The sequence below is a fragment of the Leuresthes tenuis genome, unplaced genomic scaffold (assembly GCF_036924035.1).
Source record: "Leuresthes tenuis unplaced genomic scaffold, fLeuTen1.0.hap1 SCAF_8, whole genome shotgun sequence".
NCBI lineage: Eukaryota > Metazoa > Chordata > Actinopteri > Atheriniformes > Atherinopsidae > Leuresthes > Leuresthes tenuis.
In genome coordinates, this window is record NW_027325362.1 from 16946738 (window position 1) to 16973304 (window position 26567).

A 26567-nucleotide genomic window follows, 5' to 3' on the forward strand; every position below is an offset into this window, starting at 1 on the left:
ACAATTGTTTTGATTGTGCTGAATGGCAGCAAGCATCAATAAGATTTAAGTGCAATAAAAAGTGGATATTTCCCTGAAAAACGTAGGCTATGACACATTAGGAACTATGTGGGTCATAGCTGTGCGCTGACATTTTTGTTTGTCTGGGTTCATTTGTTTTTTTGGTGAATTTATTTCTCTAAATAACAGCAGCGGCCTAAATGAACAGGTCTGTGTGATTTTGAGTCAAGCTTCTGTAAATGATTGGAGGGTCATATCACTGATTTAATGAAAACCCAATTATTTATCTGATAAATATTGTTCATTTTAGCCTGCAATAAATCATTTTAGATTAAGTGAGGAATTATGTTCCTGATCAGTAAACATGATCAGTTCGATGGACAAGGAAAATCAGCAGTTTGCAAAGTAGAGATTTAGCTTTTAGATTTGAAAAGTCTAAACTGTCTAAGAAGTTCAGAAAAACAGAGCATTTTTCTTTTCACATTTCCTTTAGCGTGGCTGTCAGCGGAACAGATACAAACCTTATAGGTGCCATTTGGATACTTCATGAATGAAACAAGGAATATGTCCACTGGCAGGAGCGCAGACGTTATCAAAGCAATGGCCAGCGCACATATTGCTGTGATAGTTGAAACAACCTCACTCTCTTGCCGACTTTGAAATTTCCGAATGTAGATCCAACAGAAAGCCAGGATTACCTAAGCAAAACAAAAAGAAAAGCGCTCACTGTTTAAACTAAAAGAAGTTGTGGACAGTGCCATCATTATGAAGAATAACATGAGACCTTCGCCTGGAGAGATAGCTGTGAAAGGCTCTTAAGTTCATATCAAATATGGGAAACGTTGTGCAGTAGATGAGACAAAGAAATGATTGAAACAACTAGTGTCAGAAAGGAGGATAAGATTAATCTAAAAGACTTTAAGGAAAAAAAACACGTAAATGTTGAAGAACAGGTTCGGTTCACAGTGAGGACAAAACAATATCAGGAAGATTTAAATTTTATTATGCACTTACACACACTTAAACACAAAGTGGAAATCTCAGGAATAACGTGTGACTTTACGTTAATCAAGGATGAACCAAGAGGAAAGTCCTTTACATATGAATTTGTTTAAATAAAGTCAAATATTCCAGAAACTGGCAGAGATCTCAAAGCTGACATCAAACCTCTGAGAGCATATACAACCATTAGCATTAGTGCTCATGATGCAGCTGCCTCTAAGGAATGACAATAACCTTTAACAACTAGGCTAAAGGTAACAGGGTATGAACTTTGAAGAGAACGCGTCCAAAAGATATTTCTATATGTCACCATAGCTTCAGTGATGTGTGTTGCAGTTATAGCTTATCAAGTTTATCATGATGTTGTCACAAAAGTGTGTCCTCCCTATCAATTCTGCTTGAAGAAACAACATTCAGTGCACCCACTGATTCAAAAAAATGACTGAAACCTAAGAACGGACACAATTCTACTCAACTTATTTTTCTGTTGACTTTTTGCTTTCCTACTACGCTTGAGAGAAGGAAAATTGTAACATATACCATATTTGTGCAGCTTACCAACATCAAGATCAATTTCAACCTAAATGAACTGAACACTGTGAGTTTGAAACCCCCACGTGTATCTGTCTGCACAAACACAAGATATAACCATGTAAGATGACTAAAAAGAGAAGTGTGAGACATAAATGTCACGTCCACGAAGCACCAGAAACTACTGACATGGATCAAAGTGAGTCAGATAACTTTGCAGATTCACAGCATGTGAACAGTTTGAAATTGTCAGCAGTGAGAATGATTCTTAGAACCTTAAATTGGAAAGATTTGATTCTTTCAAAATTATATTGCGATGTGAGAATTAGCTAACTTTGCGATTAAACATATATGGTAAAACTGTCCTTATATATATGACACAATGGCAAATGTGTTTATATCTAAGTAAAGATAGTTTTTGTGCAATTTCTTTTTTTATAGATTAACTTAACTGCATGTGCTCTGGAGCAGCTAATCTGATTACATCACCCTCCTTTTCCAGACTTAAGTTATAACAGGACATAACACAAAGCTGATGGTTACACAAGAAGCTCAAATCGTTTATCCTTAAGAATTTATGTGGTTCAAACTTTAAAAAGGGAAAAGAAAAAGCAAAGAACCACCGTTGGAAAAAAAAAATGGGGGGGGGTCTTCAAAATGACAAGGTCATATTCAAGACACACAAGCTGAAAGAAGTGAGGACACTGCAAAACAATGGCTCCTTTAGATCAAGGTTTGCCACTCACAGACAAGATCAATCAATTAAAGGCCCGCAGCTTAAGCCCCTGACTGCTTGTTTTACTAGTTAAAGACGCGGGTTTTGCATCCAAATAAGATCTTTTTGAAACGCTGCTCAAATAGAGGGATGGCTGGACAAACAAGTCTATTTTGTTGGCATACGGGCATTCTTTTGGAGGGCCTCGTACTCAGCCATGTGACTGTGAATGATAGCTGAGATAATGAGGGCTAAATATGGCCGCAGCTTACCTGGCTGAATAACTTTAAAGCATTAATTCAAGCAGCCGGACTCTGAGGTTCATTTCTAGATGTGTCAGACATAATTTCTGACTAGGAAATAAAGGTTGAATATGGTCAATAGCACCGCATGCTTTATTCAGCAGTACTAAATAGTCTATTCGGAAATGGACATACTGAAACCTAGTGTTGACAGCTAACTAGCAAAGCAATAAGACAACAAACAAGTGAAACAAGGAACACCCGCCCCCTCTCTCGACTGTGCGGAGTTTCTCTCTGCCCCTTTTTCGACAAGTATGAAATAAACACGTGCTAAACACAACTATGAAGACTTTCCACAAAACAACAGTACTTTAAATGTGTCATGGCTAAAGTTAGCTAAAACCAATCCAAAGCCAGTACTGACGTTAATGCGCCGTAGCCCTGTCGAGCTGGATTACACAACATTTAAGCGACCTCTCCGTCTGCTGACGCCTCTCAAGCTAAATGCCTAACACACCGCTGCTTTATGAAGCCTTTAAACAGATTCGTCGATGCTTACCAAAAGTACAATCGTGAAAATTGACCACCCGAGAACAGACTCTGAGAGGTACGACTGAGCCGCCATCTTCACTTCCTGTAATAACAAACCCACGTGTTCCTGGTGACGTCAACACCGTAAGAGCTCCAACCCATCTCCGCAGAACTTTCAGTGTAGATTAGCAGTGGCTTGCTTAGTCATGATCTGGAGAGTTTGAAATTCCGTCTCGAGGTAATAGGAACAATCCAGTGAATAAGAACTTTTGCACAGACAGTATGTAGAAGGAATCCAGGCTGCCTGCGATACCCTCACCACAGAGTTATAAAACCATGTCTATGATGTGAAAAGTACTCAGATAACTTTCCGTGAGTTGAATTCGTCATCTTAAAAGTTGCGGTCTCTCATTGTCTTTTCTTTTTTACTTTGTAACATTTTGCAGTGAAAGCATTGGCTACTATTTCGTAAGAAAACTTTTAAGTGAACACATCGTATAAATAGTTACATGATCATACTTATAAACAATAAATAAAGTGCTTTCGTACATGAAAAAAATACACATACTCGAGAAGGTAGATTAAGTGGTTTCATATCAATTGGGCCACCAGTTAAATGTACATCTGAATTCAAAAGTTGTCCCACACATAATAGTCTACAAAGCACAGATAACCAGCGCTGAGTTGGTGGAATTAATTAAATTGATAAACGGCTTACTCGCATGCAGTATTGCTCAAGTAAAAGGGAAAAAAACTTATCTGGTCCATTAAGCTTGAAATTAGCTGGAAAGGTGGAAATGGGTCGCTGAAACTTATATTGAGGTGTACTTTGCAGCTTTATTTCCATTTGAGAACTTGAACGTAGCAATAATACTAATAACCATTGAACTGATACCAGTATAAGTTTTGCCATACATTAAAATGTAACAGGAAGTGATACTGGTGTTACTTGCTAAATTGTGTTTCCTCTTATCCTCTTCAGCTGAACAACTAGAATGCAGAGAATTGATTTAATTTATCTTATTCAAATCAATAGTCAGACAGGATATATCTGATTTATGGACCCATTGGAAAAAAAAATTGATCTTATAAGATTTGTGCACATTGAAGGTGGGTCTTTTTTTATTATTTTTGTCCGGCATGGATAGTTTTGGAGGTTTACACACTCATCTGACCGATGAATACGCTGTAGCATTGAAACACTGAAAATGTTATCTTATTTCTGTTTAAAAATCACAGTGGTAACTTGAACTATCATCCACTTTAGATGTTTTTTTCTTTCCATTCAAACAAGACAGCTAGAGAACAAAAGAAGTGCTGCCAAAATCGCTTCAACTGTTCAGCAGCTGTTATCGTTGAGTTCTTGCTTACCTGTGCTTGTCTTGTTCATTTAAAAAACTGAAAATTCACCATCAAGCAAGTTTTTTTTCTCGAAAAAGGCAAGAAAATAGTGGTTGCCAAATGGGTACACATTTCTCTCCATGTGATGTGTGATGTAGGTTTGTGGGGTCAGATCCTGCTGCTTCTGTGTGTGCAATATATAGTGTAGAAAGCGGGAGAAATTCTGTTAAATTTATCTTTTTTTTGTATTTTTTCTTCGGGCCTTTTGTTCAGGATGGCCCTATGACGCCTACTAACCTGACCTCTCTCTGTTCAGCTGCCTCGCCTTAACATTGACTGACCTTAACATGGCGTGTGTGCCATTTGCAGGTTGTGCAGTCAGCCTTCAAAGGTAAATTTATGTAAAGCACCTTGTAGACTGGGGGCCATATAAAGCTCACAATATGCTGCGAGGGTAGTTTCAGGTAGCAGATTATGCTGTGAAGTTGTGTAATGGTGAATTTTTTTGCAAAATCTTACTTATCTTACTTACTTACCTATGAATCTTACACAATATAATGATAACACAGTTTGTAATAATATTATTTGAATAGCTCATATACCTATTGAAGGTTTACTGCTTGTCCAACATAAACGCTAAATGGCTAAATGTTGGTCAGTGTTAAAGAGAACCAATTTCACATAGGCAATCCAATAAGGCTGCCATCAAATGATTTTCTTTTATATTACTCTCAAGAGACTGACACATTTAATAAATCTAGAAAACCCCACAGTGGTGTAGCTGCAGGCCAAGTGTACATGTTATTGTGTCTTTTCATTTTTTTTTTATCTTTGTCTACATATCGTGGGCTTTCATGAGCAGGTGAGTTCTCAGAAGTGATAAACAGACTGCTTAATGGCTTTTGTGATCTTTTGTATGAGCACATGAAAGGTACACATCAAATGTTATGTCAGCATACAAATTAGTGGCACACAATATGAATTCTTTGTCTGGTGCTTTGTTTTATGTCAGTTTAGTAAATCATGTTAGTGAAACAGACAGGTGTTTTGCCTCTAAACCTCTTCAACAATAGTGAATTTAGTGCTCCATTGCAAGCCGAGAGTACAGATACAAAAGCAAGCCTTTGTCTGACACAATAATAATGTTTGCTGAGGTTACGTATGTGTGCATCCAGCAAAAACTCAACGCTACTCATGTTGAAACACATACATATTTGAGCTCAACTAATGCACTCTGAGATAAGTACAAAATCAGTGCTCTTTGTCATTGTTGAATGGACAAATTTTAATGAAGATCCTCAAAGGAAATAAGTAAATGCTGAAGGTTCCAAACTTTAAGAGGAGTGCTTAGCTTTGAAGAATTCTGCATTAAAAGTGCAGAATCATAGAATCATGTTGCATATTTGGTCCACAGGTCTCTCCACAGTCAGGTGTTAAGCCAATGGACATTTCTGTACTGTCGGAGTGGGCATAGTAGCTTTGAACCTGCTTCTTCCTTGTGAAAGTGTGTCATGATCTAGTTCTGTTGTATTTCTGTTTGGACTTTCTCCTACACTGATTTCCTGTTAATATCCATTAGTCGTGGCAGTTTTTCTCTCATTGTTCTTTCCTTTAGCTTTATTCTTTCCTGTTCTGTGTTAAGTAAGTGTTTTTTTGTCTATTTCTATGCACCGCACAGTGGTTTGTTTCATATATTGTGTATTCTTTGTAGTTTTTGATCCATCAATCTTGTCTTTTGGTGAGGTTTTGTTTTCTCTGTTCTCCCCCATGTTCGCTGTTATCAGTCCTTCCACAGCTGTTCTCTGTTACTCTGGGGCATCTGTAGCTCAGAAGGAGGAGCAGTCGCCCGTCAATCAAAAGGTCGGCAAATAGATTTTTGGCCTACATGTCGAAGTGCCTTTAGGCAAGACGCTGAAGCCCACGTTGCCTCTGATGTTTCCATATGTGTGTGAGAAAGAAGCATTGTGTGGCTTGTAACATTGTAAAGATAAAGACGTGCTGTTTGAATGTGTGTGTGTGTAAATGGGTGAATGTGGCTTGAAGTGTAAAAGCCCTTTCAGTGGTCAACTAGACCAGGAAAGCGCTTTATAAGTACAGTCCATTTACCATTTACTCATCACCCACCCTCATCCATGCAGCAAACCACCCCTACCAGTACGCTTGGATTTCATTGTTAGATCCTCCTCATTAGTTGCCTTCTCAGTCAGTCAGTCCTGTCTTTCTACCGCTATGGTTTCTAGTTTGTTTGGACTTTAGGTCTTGGTTTTCTTTGCTTTGGCGGTGTCTTTGGTTTTGTTAAAATGTAGTTTTCACTTACATTACCTCCCTCCTGGTTCGTCTTGCATTTGGGACTTCATAACAGAGCACCCTTCGAGTGACATCTGACTTTCCTATTATTGAAGTTATGGCAGTCTGTGCAGTCAGAACAGTCCTGTGGAGCTGCTGCAGCTTAATCTGTCCACACTTCAACAGTTTTTACAGATGGTTTGATTCTTGTATCAGTTGAGAGTGAGTTGGTTGGAACTATCAACAGCGGGAGCTCAACAGCAGCTTGGAATTCTCAGGGTATTTCTTTTTGTTTTGGTGGGAAAGTGAACATACGTTTGGAATTTAGATAAACCAATTCAGATGTCTGTTTGATTAAATATACTGTCAACTATTTAAATAAAACAGCATAGTACTTTATCATGTTCTTTTCTTTGTTCGTTTTGGAGCGTGAAGAGCAACAAGCACACTGGCGAATTTCCAAAACATGGCTGACAACGACATGGTTCCTAAAGGTGTTTGTATGACACCTACTTTTATTTCTAGGGTTATTTTTTGTGATATTATATTGTTTTCGATGTGAACTTGCTCAGCTACAGGCTAACTTTTAACTACAACCTTCACATCTAAGCATAGCTGAGAAAAATGCTATGCCCTGCAAAATGCTAAAATGTGAAATTCATGGTGAAAACAGCAGATAAACCCCCCCCACACACACACACACACACACACACACACACAGAAATCACAGGGGTAAGACAAAAAAGGGCAATTTCTGTCACATTTCTTGGAGGGTTATTTGGGTTGTGTCAGGAGGGTGCAAAACATGTAAATGGAATGTCTTGGGGTCAGAATCAGCATGACCGTCTGTTGCTGCCACATCTCCCCCGTGCCCCTTGTTATCTGACTTCATTGTCTAATACAACTGAAATGCCATGAAAAATGCATATATTACCATTAATATACTTTAAAGGGCAATTCCCAATAATTACTGTTATTGTTTTGAGGCATATATTTCCTCTGTCAGGTTATATTTATGCATTCATTGTATTCAAGGATGACTCAGATATTAAGTTTAGTCAAAAACGGGACAGAAACACTTCAAATTGGTGGCAAGGCTTGAAGTTGCCTGCTTAGTCCATCTTACGCTTACAATCCTTAAGGTTTTCAAATTGTAATGTTATAAAGCGGAGGGAGAAAACCTTGACGGCTAATGAGATTTTTATCTGTGCCTTAAAATCTGAGGAAGAGGTGAATGGAATTTAGTTTCTGCAGCTGAAACAGCTGAATCTGAAAGAGCTGTTTTCATTGCACAGATTCCAAGAAATTCATGACAATTTGGGGACAGAAACATTTGACGACAACAACAATAAAAAAGAATGATAATAATAATACCAATAATAATAACACTTCATTTTGAAACAAACTCCTTTTGACATGTTTTGAAAAACCGGTGTACAAGGCTTTAATGATGCAGGAATTTCTGAACATTAATATTAGAATACATCTCTGCATTCCTTTCCTTACACCATAAATGGATATGCTGCATGTGTTCTATGAATGACATAATGTTATCATGTGTAGGCTGATATCAAGTTGGGTCAAAAATGTGACAGAATCATATAAAATGTATAGAGGTCAAAGGGATTTTCAGTTGCCTGCTTAGTCCAACAACACTTAAAATCTGTAAGGTGTTCAATTTTTTATGTAATGAACTGGAGAGACACATCTCTGGAAGCTGTTGAGATTTCTATCTGTGCCGTAATAATGTGAAGAAAAGGGGAATCATTTTCAATTTCAGCTTTTCACACTTAAAAAAATCCAAACCAATATGTCATCTGTGAGCAGTCTTTAATGGAAACACCAAACAAGTACTTTTTGACAACTTTTGACAGCTTATGATTTTGTGACCATGAGAAAAATCCCAACCCCTACACAACCACTTTCTCTTATCCGACAGAGACACAGCTAATCAACAGCTTGCTTTTCACAGCACAGAGAGTGAAGAATTACGTCCAAACAAATATAGTGAAGCTGAATGTTGTGAAAAAATGACTTCCTTCATTCTCAGAAATAAAAAGTTTCTTATGTACAGTTAAATCAGTGATGACTTACAGTCAGGAAACCAGACATTACCTGAGGGACTACTAATGACCTAATTCTGTTTTGTGACATACTGTAAACTCATAACTGTTTAACCCCTTAAGCTGTGAGCTATTTTTGGAAACTTTGCCCACAAGTTCAGCGATCACTTCGATTATGTCCTGGAAAGCCTTGGGCCATAATTAATGTCAGACTCCACGGACAATTCTGAAATATATTGAAAGTCCTCCTCACTAGGCCTTACTACATCGCTTTTGTCCAATCAACACTGTAAATGGATATGGAATTTGCTGAATCTGTTCCGAAAAATCCCAACCAGTCTACCAAATTTGAATGAAAGTGCAACAAATTCTACATCCATTTTAGGTGTGATACTCTTCCACCTCTTTTTACCAGAATGAGCCATGTTTGGAAACCTTTGAGAGGCTGGGTTGGTAGCATTTTCGGAACAAATATAAACAGAGCCAGCACAGAGTGCTTTAGGGGGGAACAGGTTAAGTGGAATTTATTGCAAGTTCACACACAATTGATCCTTTTAGTGACAGTCACCTGTTATCATTATAACACTCCCCCTTTTTTCCCTCATTTTTCATGCAGTGTCATTTGGCCTGGATGACTGATAGCCTCATAGCCCGGTCTTAAGCCTAAATCCAACCTGTCTGCCCGTTCACAAGCAACAGGCCTCAGTGAGAATGTGTTTTCCGATTGTGTTATTTGCACAATGTTGACAAGAAGTAAGGAAAAAATCTCTATCAATTAAAACGAAGTGAGAGGCAGAGGAGAAGATGTGCAGCAAAGGGAGGGTGGGATACAGAAAACTAGCAGGTGTGCTCGGCAGATGGGCATTTATTGACAGGGAGAAAGCTGATAATTTGAGGTACGGTCCTGCTCCTATACTTCAGCTAAACAAACATCATCCTAATTTAACCAATGGTGTATGACTAACACACAAAAAAGCCTAAAATGCATAAGAACAGACAGGTTGCGCAAAAGAATATTATATTCTATGTAAAGGTCCTGGGTACCCCCTTCCCTTTGCATTTAAACCAGGTTCTTCAAGCAGAAGCAGTCTATGTATTGGAGCCACAATTGTTGACGTTTGTCAATTGATTGATTGGTCCAAACTTTTCATTTTCTTCCACAAGAGACAACTCGGAGTCTGAGAAGAGATATTCTCTCCTGACCTTGTCAGCCAGATTCCAGCTGGCCCACATGGTATTTCTAGAAGGGGGAACAATTTAAAATGCAGGACATGGATAAGACAAGATGTCATTTGAATTCACAAACTGAAATGCTTCACGTAATTGAAATTGAACACATCTCTTTTAATTGTGTTGTGCCAAACTAGACCAATCAATACATCATATATGCACACATCAGATAGGAGTAAGCAGGGATTTATCTAGCTGAAATCATGAAAAAACACAATCTTTAAGTGCCACCACTATCTGATATGAACCCTTTTAAGGACATAGCTGAAGTTGGGAAAAGCGATGCCGCCTGTGGGGCCATTAAGACTCAAATGGTCATATCAGACAACCACATAGTTGATGCAGCACTGATACAGACTGCAGGTCTGAGTAGAGGTAAATCACATCATATTGAAATTATGCCACATCAATACTAATATTTAAAATGGGTGCATTTAATAGAATTAAATTTTCTGGTAAAAAAAAAAAACAACCTCCAGCACAAACACACTCACACACATCCATAACATCTCTTATGCACACCAATTCATTAAAACAAACTCTTGGACTGGGAAATCTGGGAAATCATTTGTGAACTGTGAATTCATGCCTGCAAAACTTATATGTAAATAGTTAAGAAAACCCCAGAGCAGCTAAAGAAAATTCAGACTCTCAAGAGAGAAAAAAAAGTGCCTTGCTCAGCAAATAAACACAGCCATCTGCTCCATTTGAATTTCCATTTCTTTATGAATTTTTTTTTTCCAGAGTTTCTTTCAACACAATATTGACAAGAGTGTGTGTAATCCTGTGGTGAAGGGGTGGTTGCATTAACATCATCTGTCTAAACAGCATGTGTGGAGCCCGAACACCTGTTTCTGTGGACTGTTGGTGTGCTCTTTGGACAAAAAGTACTTTTGTTTTGTTCTTAACAGTTTTATCTTACACTCATACGTCTTTGTTTATTATCATTCTTGCTTCTATTTTTTCCTCTTTTTTTTGTAGCATAGGCTAAAGAAAATCCATGCAGACAATCTTCAACACTTGCAAACGCTCACTGGATTTTTATGTAGATGGAATTAAGACAGAGCTCCGGAGGGACTGGTAAACCTGCATTCGAAAGGCAACAACAGAGAATGTTGAAGTTGTTGGCTTCCGTATAGGAGTATAGTATTGCAGCATGGCATTTGCCTCTTCTGACTAAAATAGTAGGCTGTGTGGATTGAACGGCCCGTGTTGCAGAACCAGGACTGCTTGTAAAACTAAATGCTGTCACGTCATGATGTCGGATCATCTTAGTCTGTAAGGTTCACAATAGAGAGTAATTGTCTTTGCTGCAGGGTATTACATGATGAATAGGCAGGTAAGACTTGGGTGGAGATGAAAAGCTAGTGTTAACACTTTTTGCAATTTTTCTATGTTTGACTGAGGCAGCTTTTATTGCAAACAACATCCACGAAGCCACTTTAAAGACGAGCAAATCCATGTGATTTGGGCCTTTATTCGAGAAACTGTGATTAAATCACAATGCATCAAACGGTGTTTACTTCCCGCACCTGCTCTTCTAATGGGAGAAATTGTTTGAACTTGCTTCTGGGCATTAATTCCCCCTAATTTGAAAGCTTTCAGTGAGTGTTCTCCTCTTGTTTGCAGAAGTCTCTGTCAGTGCATTTCAGTAATAATGACAGAGTGGGAGGGCCACTCGGTGCAACTAATAAGGACCGCGATCGAGCAGGCGATCCCACAGTGACTTTTATTTCCAAGTCCTGGAATCCGGGAACGGACTGATCGTTATCACACATGGATTATGTCTTTTTCGCTGCGTTTTGTTCGGTTTCGCCTTAAAGGAAACTTTGTCATCAGCTGTAAGTACTTCAAGTTCAAATAGTAGTTACAGTAAATCAAAAACAACATCGACTGAGTGTAGAAATCAGCGTGTCAATTTCTCGAAACTCTTGTGACGGACATTTGGAACCTTTTACCACTTGCCATTAAAGTCATTGATTTATTTTAGTTTTTATTTTATTTGTACCCACGTTGAACGTCTGCGTCTGCGCTGAGACACATCATTGACAGATTATTTCAAATTTATTATTATTATTTTTAAAGCTCTTGAGCAGCAAACATGTACCGCGTTGCATCGTTTAAAAAAATAATGGACGAAATGTGTCGGATTCTGAAAGATTATGGATATCCACATCCCATAATTATTGAAATAAACATGTAATTACCCAGCCAATCAGCTGTCGCGCACAGAAACACGCTTCTTTGAATATTGCGTGTTGCGCTTATTGCCACTGACCGAAAGCGGCTCGGTGAATGATGGAGAAAAACTTAAGTGCCTTGTGTTCGCTCTTTTCTCAAGCTGTGACACAAAGCCTGCACTGCCACTGTGTCAATTCAGAAGTTGAATCGATGCAGGTTGACAGGGGACGGTCCGGCAGTTACCGGTTACCGCACAAAGTAAAACTTGTTGGGTTTAACGTTGCAATTTAAGCCATACAGAATCAGTCATGAGAGTTTGTCATGTGAAGATGTGAATAACTCTTGAATGTAGGCTGCTTAGTCGCATGTATTGCATGCGTTTGCAGAAATAAATGGAGTAACATTACACCTTCACATTCTGTAGACCTACTTGTCTACAACCCATGCATGGTTGTAGTTGTAAAGTAGCGTGGTTAACCTCACCTCCAAACGCCATGAGAGCCAACTGTAGGCCTGCATTGCTAAACTTTATGATCCAGTGGGAGATGGCTTGCTGTATGGGTCTTTTTCTTTTTCTTTATGAGACAGCGGTAGTTAAAGAGGTGGATAAAAAAAAAATGCTACCACTGGTCAGACTCTGAATGACATGAATAGACTTAGAATGAATAAAGGCAATGTGCCTAAATTTTATCATGGTCTGTGGAAGTCAAGTTCAGTTTTCGTCTGTGTGCTCAGCCGTTTTATGCTTGGTAGGACAAGCGCATCAGGAAGGAAGGATTATAGCCCAGTGTTTGCATTAGAATTACAGATGCATGGTCACATAAGAAGGTATTTAAAACAGCTGAATTGTGACATGACAGTATGTTCCTGTTGAATTAGTTTATATCCGGGACTTTGAGTGTCATCCTTATGGAGGCAGTGCATCTGTTTTGCAGCAATTTAAAAGTTCCACAAAAGTGTTTAAAATTGTTATGACCTGCTAGATGTGTGTCTGCTTCACCGACTGTACTCTGGATGACTTTAAATGTGTTCTGCCGCTGCAGTGGCATGAGAGTAATGCTGAAGATTTGGTTTGGCAGCATGGTCAAATGGTTCAAGAGACTGCCTTGTAACTGGAGGTTCCCAGGTTTGAGCCTTGCAACTGATGTCCTTGACCAGGACCCTGCAGACAGCTCACAGATCAAAGTGCTAACAGAAAGATCAGAGCTTTGGCACCTTGATTTAAGTCTGACAAAACAACATTCGAGGAGCCAATAATTGTGCTGAACTCATCGCGCTGTTACTCAACCACACATACTGTGCAGGTTATTCATTCAGAATTTGAATGGAAAAAAAAGGTTTCTCAAGACAGCAAGAGTCAGCCTGGCTAACTACTTAAATACCAAACCTTGAACACAAACAGGGCTAAAAGCTAATGCATTTGCGGCAGCATACTGTTGACATGTGTATTCATCGCTGATGTCATACAGATCTTAGAAATGAAGCAGGTTTTTCTTCAACTGGCAGTTTTAGGGATGTGCGACAGTGTCTGTAAGTTGGGTGTGAAATTGGTGCGTCAGACATCATTTACTGTTAGGCGAGAATCCTAATTCAAGAATATCAACGCAAAGTTGTTGAAAAAGTTGGTTCAAAAACAATAGACGACAGTTGTATGTGAAATCTACCACAGCTTAATGTGAAAGTATATGTCAGTTAGAGGATAAAAGGCCCATTGTTTGCTTGTATCTGCTGTTGATTAGTGACACTGCTGAAATGTTATACAGATGGCCAAAGCCAAAATACCAGGCCTTTTATCACTGATACTTTGCAGACATTTATAGAAAAATGACTCAATAAATATTTTTTTTAAACTTTTGCAGATTTGTATAGATACAGTTAAAAACAATCAAGATCTCAAGCAGTATAAATGCTACATATTTCATTATGTTTTTGCCCATTTATTTGTAATTAAGCGACTAAGACTGTAAATAATGTCACCAATGTGGTTGTGGCTGTTGCCACAATGGCAATTTTTATGGCTTAAGTGACTATTTTTGGACAAGATGGTGGAATTGGACAGTGATCTTTGAAAGAATTCGGTGATTTAGCATTTCAAGGGGAAAGTTGACTTTTTTTTTTTAATATCAGCTTATTGGAGCCAGATTTGTATTGGAGCCTATTGAATTCAACATCTAATGTTCATCTTTTATACTGCCAATCCTGAACAGCAATGTGGTGTGTACAGAGACTTTTTTGGATTCCATGAGAAATGTTACATATTGAAATTGAAAATATTTCATCAAAACTAGGCATGTGTGTAATTCATTATTTAAACCTTAACCGAATGGAGTTTGAAATGAAATCTGTTCTGTTGTCATCCAGGTTTTCACGCGGGCTGTTTTCCAGCATCAGAGCCATGATTTATTACTTGCTGAGGTGGGCTTTCATTTGGACTGTGTACTCTGTTCCTTGCACTTTTGGAATGGCAGTGAGCGAACAAGCAGGTTTGTAAGAGTTTGTCCTTTGTAGCAATGTGTTGGGGGAAAAAAAAGGCATAGGGGGGTGACAGAGATTACCATTTGCAGTCATAAATTTACTGATGTCAAAAAGAGCCAGAAAAGTTTCAGCTACAGATTTAATTATCTCCTTTCAAAAAAAAAAAAAAACATTTGGATCGACACAAACTATTTCTCTGATGGGTTTCCCCCTAGATGGCTCATGTCCTCCTATAAATGTGGAGGAACGCAGGTTTTCTGATGTTTTAGATCGTCCGTTGGAAATCACAGGTACGTGCTGAATGTAAAAAGTTTCTTTGTGCTGCAAGTAGAGCAACATCAGCCTATCTAGTAACACTCTGTGCTCACATTTACAGGATTTGATCTCACGGAAAAGTTTCTTCTCCGAAAAGGAACGGTCATGGATGACCTGCCGACGTTTCGATTGGGAAGCAGTCCACTTATCAAGCCTACGAAGTAAGCTGCATGCATATGTGAGCTAGTTCTTGTCTTTCTTTATTACAGTATGTGAAGACAATGCTGTTTATTTCTCACAGCTCAAATGTTGCAAGACCACGCGATATTATAATTATGGCTTAAAGCTACCACTACATTTTTGTTGTTCTTACCGCCCATGAGAATTTAAGCTAACTTGCATTTATACATAGTGGTTTTCTAAGGGGCAAAAAAAGAACAGTGTTGTCAAAATGTTGAAGTGAAGCAACCCAGATATACCCTGCTCAGAGCAATGGCTCCATTTTCCTTGGCTAATAGGGGTAAGCAGTGAGGTGAGCTGGAAGACAGGGAATAATTTGAGCTAAATTTAAATATATTGCATTTATTCTAGAAGTCTCAGCTGGGAAAATATGGGACAAGAAGGAATGAAAATAAGCCTGAGCGTGTATAGCAAGACAGGAAAGTGGAAATAACTACATAATAGCACACTAAGGTGTCATTTGTTGAGCACCTTTATTCCCCAGTTAAGAGGCTGGGTCATTGTGAGGCTCCACCATGCTGGTGCTGAAAAAGTGATAAAGCGGTCATCTGATTTGATATAGTATTAGGAAGGCCTTGTGCACATTTTACATTTTGTCCCGTCATTTGTGTAACTTAAGACCAGTGACATTGATGAATCTGTCATGGTTGCCCGGCTTTGTTTTACAGGGATGTTTTGGATTCTAAAATGCACACCTTGAGATGATCAGTGTTTTGTTTCCTTTGGTTGCAACAGCAAAATAAAACACGTTGTCAGTCTTCCAGAAGGGCAGGATATTTTTAGTATATTTACATGTAACTGTAAACATTCATTGCCACTCTTCAATTGGCTATAGGGGAGCAAATCTTTTTGCCAGCTGATTTGTGATCTGCTCCCCTGTTCTGTCACCCGGCTGAAAATACATTAATACTTCAGCTCCTCTCTCAGTCTGGGCCCATAATGCGAATAGATGCTGGTTCTCAGTGACGCTGCTGACAGCGTCGTTGGTTATAGTGACAAGACTGCGATCCCTCTCATATCCAATTATCTAAGTACTTTGACAGGTGATACTGCATGTCAGCTGGGGAAGGAAAGCGAGGACAGTAGCACGAAGCAGGAGGCCCTCCTGCCCCTGCCTCAGCCGCTGAAACATTGCTCACTTTACTTGCAGGATATGCAGCACTGTATGCTTCATTCTCTAGATCTAGCTGATGATCTGCCAAACTCCTTGGCACAATGCACATTATGGCACATATATCACAGCTGACACACTCTTGGAGCATTTATGTGCGGTGATAAATTGCCCAACACCATGTACCCACCGATACAGTGTAAAAACTTAGTTTCAGTTGTTCGCTGTCTTCGGAAACATCTGTACTTGGTCCTGCTCTGTTTACATCCTAACTGCATCCTAACATATTCATAATGATATGTTTATTGAAACAACAGTTACATTTAAGTTACATTTGAATTTGTGTTAACCATTTACATTAGAGATTATCCTGTGTGGTTGGGCAACTCAATTCTTGCAGGTTTAATTTGCAATATTGTGCTTTTCATGTTAGAAAATTAAGCAATTTGGCTGTCTGCAGTTAGTTGACAGGCAGCCACACTGGATAGTAGCATTTGGACTGATTTCTTTTCAGTTTTTATGTAATTTGAAATGCAAACTGAGCGAAAAATGTAGGATTCATGACATTCATGACAGCACCTTTAAAACTGACAAAACTGTTTGCTCTTTTCCATCTTTAAAGACTATGAGAAGTCTTGGGAGCATCTATTTCCTATGTAACTTAAAGGGGAACTCCTGTATTTTTAATGCTTTAAGACAAATGAATGAATGAATGCGTACTATTGCACTGTTAGCTCATAGCTGCTGTGTTGTTGTTATTGGCGGCTATCTGGGGGCTTATAGAGGGCTTTCTACACACTCGGCTGCTGGGATGACGTCATCGACGCGCGCTGCTGCACCACAGCTTATTTAGTCTATGGCCCTGTTCACTCCGTTATATGGATCTCGAGGAATCTAAATATCTTCCGAAGGAATGCCGACTTTCACCAAACTGTTCCCCTTTAATAGCCTTTTTTTTTAAAATGGGAAAATAATTTTCATTTCTTTCAAAGTTTACACAAACTCACATAATGTGGTTTACATGAGGATGAAATACGCTATATCAAATAACCAAAGTTTGTGTTTGGTTATCAGTCTGTGGTCTATTTTGTGACTGTCATGTGAGTTAATACTGCAATTACACTGCTCAGCAACAGCCTGATGACCACTGACAAGTGAAGTGAAAGGATTGATTATCTCATTACAATGGAACTTAATAGTGGAAGGGGTAGGAATATAATAGGCATTCTGTCCTTGAAGTTGATGTGCTGGAAGCACAAATAGATGGATGGGGAAGGATTTGAGTGAAATTATGATGCCTTGATGGCTGGGTCACAGCCTTTTCACAACTGCAACTCTTGTGGAATGTTCCTGGTCTACATTAGTCAGGAGCTACCAAAAGTGGTCCAAGGAAAGAAAACTCATGAACAGGCAACAACGTTGCAAGTGGCAAATGCATATGTGGCACAAAGACTGGCCTGTATTGTCCAATTCAATTGGACAACTATTGTCCAAATAAAATAGATTTAAAAAAATTAACAGTGTATCCCAGTTTGCTGCATTTGGGACTAGATACAGTAGCTTCTACAGCTGAAAGTGCCTACAATGGTCATGTCGATGGGCAGGTCCATATGCATTACTTACCTGAGGAAGACATGACACCAGTCAGAGGGGAGAGTGTGATGCTTTGGAAGATGTTATGTTGGGGAAACATTGGGTGTTGCTGTTCATGTTGATGTTACTTTGATATGCACCACCTTTACATTGTTGCTGACACTGTGCTCCCTGATAGCAGTGGTCTCTTTCAGCAGTTCAATGTGCCCTGCCACACTGCATAATGGTTTAAGATTTGTTTGAGGAACACAATGCGCAAATTCCCCAGATAGGGTTGAACTAAATGTACACTTACTTTCAAACCCATGGACAACAGAGATATCTTATGGAAAAGTCACTGTAACATTGGAGACATGACAGGCCTTTATTGGGCAGTTTCAGTAACACATTCTCACTCACATTCACACAGATTATAGGAATATGTAGTTTGATCATTGGCATTCCTCCTCCAGTCTGGCAAACAGAGCATTTATTCCATAGATTTAAACAGAAACGAGAACCCATGCTGAAGAGAAGTTACGCTCTTTATACATCATGCATCAAGCTTATTCACTGACATGGTCTGTGGTCTGTCGGAACACTGAGTGACAGTGATAGGGATGTGAGCCAACGAGGCTAGCACTTTATGTTTGATTGTTTCAAGTGCAGCAATTTGACTCCTCTGACTCCTTTAAAAGAATCCTCCTGGATTGGATTTCTTTCAAGCTAGGACATTAAAGTCGCTTCCGTGGGATTGTCTAGCAGACCGTCAGTGTTGCTGTGACATTGTGTCAAACCGCGGTCACTGATTATACAAGGGGTGGTGTCAGCCAAGCACGATGCACAATAAAAGGCATGTTCCGAGAGAGGTGATAGTTTCCAGAAAGCACATGGTCATTCCTTAGAAAATTCAATCTAATTCTTACTATAACTTGTGTGTGACAGCTTGTTATTCTGTCAGCTTTACAAGTTGTCAAAAAGAAGAGTCACTTTAGAAGATTTTCTTTATTTTTGTTACAGCTATGGCTGTTTCACTGGTCTTATATATGGCTTCTTCACACTGTGCAATTTGACCTTATTGTACACAATCATCACATGACTTGAAATGAAATAGAACTGTATTGGCGTCTGTAATTAAAGGAGCAATTGCATTTATTCCTAAACATATTTGCCAGTGCTAATTGGTCATATTGAAATGAGACTTATAAGTGACAGAGTTGTCAGAATAGCACAGTTAGTGTAAAAGCTGTTTTGGCAGTGTAGCCTGGTAGTAAGGATATTTAATCCTTCTCATTCACACAATAACTCCTAATTAAAACATTCAGAGTTCCATTTTTCCAAAGAATCAGACAAGCAGTGTTCAAACCAAGCAATTCTGAGCTCTAGTTTTTCCCACTTAGCGTGAGGTCAAGAACTTTGACCCTCTGGACCCCCAGAGATCGTGTGTGCCACACTGTCGATGCACCATGTTTTGAAATGAGAGTAGGCTCTGTTAGGTATTTGTAAAGAAAAGTGTGAGTGTGGGACTTCGTGACGCTAAGGGAAAACATTACTTCACTGTATTCTGCTGAGTATCTCAGTTCCATTAAACCTGCATGAATTTATAATGTTTCATAAATCTGTATGTATTGAATGTGCTCCCTCAGTGCATATTCTTACTTTATGCTATTTCTTTTATACTTGCATTCATTAGTAATCTATTTAGTAGAATCGGATACTGTATGGTCAAACTTAAAATTTTTGCTGGTCTTATTTCTAATTTAATTTTTTCATTATAAATTGCCATGTCACTTTTGATATTGAATTGCAGCTGAAATAGTCTTAGCCCTCGGGGCCGCGAACAACCTTCGCAGTCCTTGGCCTCTCACAGAAGCATTTGATTTTTCGGGGAGCTTTAACTTGGTGTATTTATCATTTTAGTCATGTACCTTTTACACTAAAATCTTCAAGAGTACAATATAAGAGGGAAATGAAGCTCTGAGAGAATAGGAGATGATATATTGGAGTGAAAACTAATTTCCAACCTGTCTGAGGAAGCTGTCTCTTTCTTCCTCCCCCCGGCTGTACTCTGCCTTCCCAGTGACCTTATCATTGCATTATTATTATTATTCCTGATCTTGATTTATTATGTTTATGCTGTTCCACCTTTGGTTGTTAGTTTAAGACTGAAATTAGGGCTGAAAGGTTGTAGTACTTTGAAGGTTACAATTTGTGGGTTTTCTTTTTTCTTTTTGTCACAACATATGAAATTAAAACTAAAGTGTGGGTGTGGATTAAGAGATTAGTTGCAAAATATGCTGTTTTTCATTTGGGTGGGTGTGATATGAAATGTATAATTGTTCCTATTTTTGCACTTTTTTCTCTGTATATGTTGCTTGTATTTGACTTTACAGAGTAGCTGGGGTTATAGACATAAATGTGTAGGTGCATCCCACTTTGCACCCATAACCCTATAACTGTGGCACATGGTCTCGGTGCAGTAAAAGATTGGTTAGTGTGGCTTTGGAATCAATGTCTATATGCTTTCATTACCTGAATGACAGAGAAGCCTGAATAAGATTCATCACACTAAATGGGATTAAGTTTATCGGGTTTATTTATGCGAATGTCTGCATCAAGAAGGTACTAAAATGTTTTATTGGTCACTGAAGTTGATTAACTGGTTTATTATTCAGCTCCTGAAAGCTTAGAACCAGTGTATGTCCAACACTGAGAATTGACACTGGTAACTATTGGTTTTCAGTGATGGAATCAGTACTGGTACTCTGTCATAATCTGATGATTTTGTTTTTTAGATTGATATTTCCAAACGGGCTTTCAAGCGAGTACTCCCTGGTTTCCATCTTCCGGGTGAGAAGAACGACAAAAAGAGACCGCTGGTATCTTTGGCAGATATTTGACCAATCAGGTGGCAGTCAGGTAGGCCCGTTTTACTGCCATGAGTCAGTCTCAATGAGCACAAGAACATCCCTCTTTGTGGTGGGGATCAAACTCTTCTTTGCTCCACAGGTTTCCGTTGTGGTTGATGGTGGCAAGAAAGCGGTGGAGTTTTCTTATCAAGGCCTGTCAAAGAACACTCTTCGCTACACATTTAAGAGCCGTGACCTGTATGCCCTCTTTGATCGCCAGTGGCACAAGCTGAGCATTTCTGTACAGAGCGACATGGTCTCCATTTATATGGACTGCAAGCTATTAGAAAGGAGAATGACTGATGAGAGGGACAGCATCGACCCCAGTGGCCGCACACTCATCACTACACGAGTGGAGGATGGACGGCCTGTAGATGTATGTAGATATTCATTTTTGTCTCAAAGTAAAATTAAAGTGTTGTCTGAAGATGTCCTTGGGGGGGAGATTCCTCCAGCCTATTCATTTATGTGCTACAAATGAGACGCAGTCAAATGCTTTTTAAATATGCTTCTGAGGGGTATTTTGTTAATCTTTGTGAATCTTTTATCTGTGTCCTAAGTGTTATCCTCCTAATACACGGTGCCCAAAGAGGCAGTAAAAACACAAGATGAGCTTTGCCATTTGGTCACCCATATTTCTGAGACCAATTTGGCTTATGTAGGATTAAAGGCTGCATTTTTACGGCCTGTAAGGGGTAAATGAGCCTAAGTTAGTAAGCAGCTGGAAGTCTTACAAAAGTTGTGTTTGAGTTGTTTTGCAGGCGAGAAAGATTGGGATCAGTGTTACGACAACTTAAAGCTAGAACAGCTGACATAGGGCAGAAATTGTCTCAACAAATGAAATGCAGATATTTGTCAGTTCAAAGAGGAGCTTGATGTGATAATGGAACAAATGCGTGCTGCTGTAATGGTCTGTTAATATGAGCTCTTTTCAACAGATTGAACTGAGACAAATTCTGATCTACTGTGACCCGTATATGGCTGAGATGGAAAATTGCTGTGAGCTGCTTGAGCCAAAGGTAGTGTTTTAACGCTTCAGTACAGAACTGACACTTACTGATTGTTGTTCATAAAAAAAGACAAAAAGACATGTCTATATTTTTCATTCACGTTATTGCACATGTGATAAATATCGTGGTTTCCTTCAGTCACAAACTGTGCTGACTTATTGTCACATATGTGTCGTCATCAGACAATAAAACTGTAACTGGATTTTGGTTTCATCCAAAAGGGACATGTGTCCCCAGATGGAAACTTGATAACAAAGATCTTCTATCATCATAAAATCAATACGAGCTAATGTTACAGTCCTTCTAAAAGGACAGATGAACTTTGACCTCTTACCTTTACATTTCTCCTTAAGCATACTGTCGTGCCAATGTAAAACTCTTATTGACTTGTAAAAACCTTAAGTGGCCATTATCAGTCTGTTTACGTTGTGAACTTCTTCTTTTTTTTAACTTGACTGCAAAGTGACAAAAACATTCAACTCTAGCTACATTAGGTGAACTGGGAGACATTACTTTGAGTTCTGGAGTTTTTTTTTATTCCTCTGCCTTGAAGCAAACATAACAAAGGAGGGTGTCTAAATGGTGAAATTTCTGTATTGATCCAGTGTGGAGTCGAGAAGACATTTAATGGAACTTCCCCTCCCCTGGTTACAGCCCAGATTCCCCTGATGCTCTCTCAGCCGGCCTCACAGTCAATTGACAGATGTCACTGTCCAGATGATAAGGTACAATCAATTCTTCCCAACAAGGGCTTCTAATTGAGAGAGTGAAATGGCTATTGTAACTGAGCCAGCACTGATTTGACACCACATGTACTCCATCTTTTCTGGAAACTAAAGAGCCCATTAAAAGACATTTTTACCAAAAAATATTTTCCTTGGAACCCAACCAAAGACTGCACAAGCACAATCTATTAACACAAACACAGCTGTAAAATAGTGGATAGATTATTTCAAAAGGACTCTTTCCAGGCAAATATTAATGCTGGAATAAAATGTAAATGGAGGTCCAAAAGCTGTAAGCTCCCTTTGAAAGTTATGGATGTTACAGCTTCAAGGTTCAGTTCCACTCCTCACTCTATTATAAAGTAAGTCACATAAAGACTGTTAAGTCAGCATTTTGAGGTGCTAGAGTGATACTTTAGAGACATTGTTCATTTGTATTTCATTTTAAATGGATTTGAAACATTGAAATATGCTCCACTGTAAAAGATTCCACGTCTAAATTCTCAGTTGATACTTCAAAAGCAACAGTGCCTACTGTGCTCTGAATACTGCAAATGACTTGTTTTTCTTTATTGAAATCTTTTCATTGACAAGTAAATCTTTTCGAAACATCAGGTTTATCTTGATCACATACGTGTGTCTTAACATTTCAAATCTCGCAGGAAAACGCTGGTCGTCTAGACGAGGATGGACTGCCTGGACAAAAGGGGGACAAAGGAGACAAGGTTGGGGCAACAATTTTTCCTTGTGTATGCTTGCGTGTTTGCTCTTGATTTAAAAAAAAAAAATAATAAATCCTGTGGGTAAATGAATAGTTGTTGGTAGGTAGGTTGGTCATGTTCAGCATCCTCGCACCACAATTCATTGGGTAACTGTGATTTGGTCCTTGTTGCAAACAACCTCATTTTTGTTTCTTACCTGCCACTGGGGGTTGTTTTTTCGGACAATGTTACTGGTTTTCCGTGCCCTCTCCCCACAATAAATGTCAAGACAGCAGTTTTCTTCAGGACAAATGTGTATTTTAGTGTGAGAGAAATAGGGATACATCACTCTCTCACAGAGGAAATGTCAGTCCTGTTGTATCTTGCAGTAGTTTCATGATCTTCTGTCAAGGTCCTTCAGAGAAGCTAGCACAATATTGCTTTCACAAGGTGAATTTTCTCCCAACACACTCGTCCATCCATCCATCCATTTTCTATACCTGCTTAATCCATCAGTTCGGCTCGTCGGGCGAGAGGCGGGGTACAACCTGGACAGGTTATCAGTCCATCACAGGGCCACACAGAGACAAACGAGACAAACACGCTCACACTCAATCCTAAGGACAATTTTAGAGACACCAATTAACTGAGGTGAGAGGAAGCCGTAGTACCCGGGAGAAAACGCGTACACGGGGAGAACATGAAAGGCCCCACCGTGCAGCCCCCAACACACTCAAGAAGCGGGAATTTGGAAAACATACATTTGTACGATCATTACGTAAACAGGTGTTGTTTAAGAAGAAAAAGGCCTCTTTCTCCATAAAAGCATAGACATGTCGAATTGTAAATTGTAAATGCCCACTTACTGAAAATTGTGGGTGTTGTGTCAGCTAGCGGACAAGAAAAAAAATGAGGGAGCCATCAAATACTCAGATCGAAAGGGTTATTTTCCCCCTAGACAAATCACATTGTTTGGAGAATCAAATCCCCTTTTTGACTGTTTGTTTGAGGTTAAAGAAGAGCAGAAGGGAGAATGCATTCAACTATGCATGGAATTCACAGACGAACAGGTGGTGGTACTGTCTGCCTGATAAGACCAGATGGCTTTTAGGGTCAGTCTCTTAATTATCATGATGTGACTGTGGGATTAAGATATGTTTGGATGGCTGCTAGTTTTTTGCGTCTGGAAAAACAACCATTCCTAAAAGGAGCAAATGCAAAATGCAAGTGTTAAATCATTTAAACCTCCAGCAGCCAGGCCGGATTTTATTTCTATACTTTCTTTCTTTTCTACCAAAGCTTTTGACATTGTAACTTGTTTCTGTTTCTTCAAATTCTTTCAACAGTTTAGCTCACTTTTTGTCTTAGACATTAAAGACTTCTGCATAAAATGTTTTCAGGCAATTAGTACAAACTCACAAGAAAACTAGAAGCAAGTAGCATCTGTGAGTGTCCACGCGCTAATTTTACACATACAGTAAATTATGAAGATATGAAGATATCAATTGTTGCTTCAGTTTATTTATTTATTAATTCATATTTTTAGGTGACGTTTCATACTCTTTTATACGAACATTTATCTTTATTAATAATTTTGAAAATGACATTAAAAACAGCATGTTGAATAGCAGATTGTACTAATTACTGTTGATTTGAGGGTATGTTATAATTGGCCCCCAATGATTCCTAGCTAACATAGTGTAGATAAGCTCTCAAGCTTCAGTATGTCTGCGTATGTGCAGTTGGAGTGCTGATGATAAATGACTTGGTACTTGATATTCAGTGGGTGAGAATGCATCAGGCAGACAGTATCACATATTCCACGCACTGTTGCATGTTGTCAGTGTCTATTGCTTTTGCAAATAGCAACTTGTCCTCATACCTAACGACAGAATGGGTTAATTGCCAATAACATGGGTGAAAAATACAGTCAGAAACTTTGGGGGGGGGGCAGAGAGTATGAAAATAAATTACTGCTTACTTTGAATGGATATTGGATTTTCTCTCCCCTCTTTCTTTCAAGTGAGCTTGTGAAAGTAGCAACGCATCGTCAGTGTCTCACCTGCGGTAGACTGCTCCCGGTTTGAGGAATCCGGGAGAAAATCTGACAAATTTCATTACGGTTTTAGCTAATGCAACATAGTGAAATATTATCTTGCACTGGACAGTTATTTCCTTTGTCACTATATCTTTCCAACCACAGAGCGTCCACATTGCAACATGGCTCACAATTACAGAACTACTAACAGCTGGGCTAGTTTAAGATAAACATAATAATTTGGTTGAAAATAAGCACTTTCACTTTTATCATTACATTATAGAGGACAAACTTATCCTATCAAGCTTCTTCTCCTTTTTTAGGAGCCACCAGGTTAATGAGTCCGACCTTAAAATAGAATAAAATTAGAAGGCATTTATAGCATATATATCTCTGTTGTTTCAGCCTCTAGATTGTGTTTTGGCCACAGCAACCGTCGATTTGACACCTAACAGCATTTCCAAAGTGACATTTAGTGCAAATCTTTTATCATAGTACACATGTTGAGCAAAGCTTTTCGGGACCACAGGTCATTCCTTTGTCATTGTTACCATCTTTTTTTTTCTTAGGCTCCTTTTGCTAGGAGTCAGAGTTTCATATCTGAAATCTAATTTCAAGTCCTCAATTAAAAATCAATATCTTGCGCCATTTGTTTACTTACGGAGCAACAAAATTCATAGCAAATCCCATTACAGGTTTGAACAATAAATCAATGAAGCCAAGGAAAAACATGATCAGAGACCATATATTCAAGACTAAGCTGTCCAGGTCCTGCCAACTGATCAAAAGAGAAACACACACTTGTACACATGCACAGAGACCTTTCTTAATGGTGACATTAAACCAAGGGATCCACAACGCTTCTTTCAGAGTATACACAGGTAAATTTGATTTGTTTGCCAAAGGATACATTTCACAAGTGAGCTGAGCTAAAAAGTTGAATGTCATCATCTTTTCTCAACCACAGAGTGTGATGACATGCTTAATTTGAATATATGATTTTATCTCTCGATCTCTATATATATATATATATATATATTTATATATGGCAATGAGCAATTTTCTCTCCCATTCTAGTGTTTGTGTTTTTTACTTGTCTTTCTCTAGTGTTTCCCTACTTTGCCTTTTAAGAGGTTAATTTCATTTCAGCTTATTTTTCTTAGGTATCCTTTAGTGTTTCTCCTTAATCCCTTTATCCATGCATACTTGCAATAATTTGTTGCTGAAAGTGCGGACCACAGAGACATTTTGGACATGGAAACGTAAGCTAATTTAAGGCTAAATGTTGACTTAATGAATCCTTGGAAGAGAGCTATTTCAATGAAAATTCAAAGCAGCACTTCAGGACTCTCTAGCCATTATGCAGTGGAGCTTTTAGATCATTTATTACCTAGTTTGTAGTTTTAATG

General features: G+C 38.8%; 2 protein-coding genes across 2 annotated transcripts in view; one reads left to right on the forward strand and one right to left on the reverse strand.

Moving 5' to 3' along the window:
* Nucleotides 1–3137, reverse strand: part of lmbrd1 (LMBR1 domain containing 1) — a 55437-nt gene extending 52300 nt beyond the window's left edge. Inside the window, exons 1-2 of the mRNA XM_072391150.1 lie at nt 3050–3137; nt 522–698 (exon numbers count right to left, since the gene is read on the reverse strand). Coding sequence (XP_072247251.1) covers nt 522–698; nt 3050–3115 — 243 coding nt within the window. The 5' untranslated portion in view covers nt 3116–3137. The remainder of the gene's footprint in view (nt 1–521; nt 699–3049) is intronic.
* An 8469-nt stretch (nt 3138–11606) lies between these two features.
* Nucleotides 11607–26567, forward strand: part of LOC140313157 (uncharacterized) — a 104152-nt gene continuing 89191 nt past the window's right edge. Inside the window, exons 1-9 of the mRNA XM_072391151.1 lie at nt 11607–11782; nt 14484–14605; nt 14813–14887; nt 14974–15073; nt 20571–20694; nt 20785–21060; nt 21623–21703; nt 22300–22419; nt 23082–23144. Coding sequence (XP_072247252.1) covers nt 14518–14605; nt 14813–14887; nt 14974–15073; nt 20571–20694; nt 20785–21060; nt 21623–21703; nt 22300–22419; nt 23082–23144 — 927 coding nt within the window. The 5' untranslated portion in view covers nt 11607–11782; nt 14484–14517. The remainder of the gene's footprint in view (nt 11783–14483; nt 14606–14812; nt 14888–14973; nt 15074–20570; nt 20695–20784; nt 21061–21622; nt 21704–22299; nt 22420–23081; nt 23145–26567) is intronic.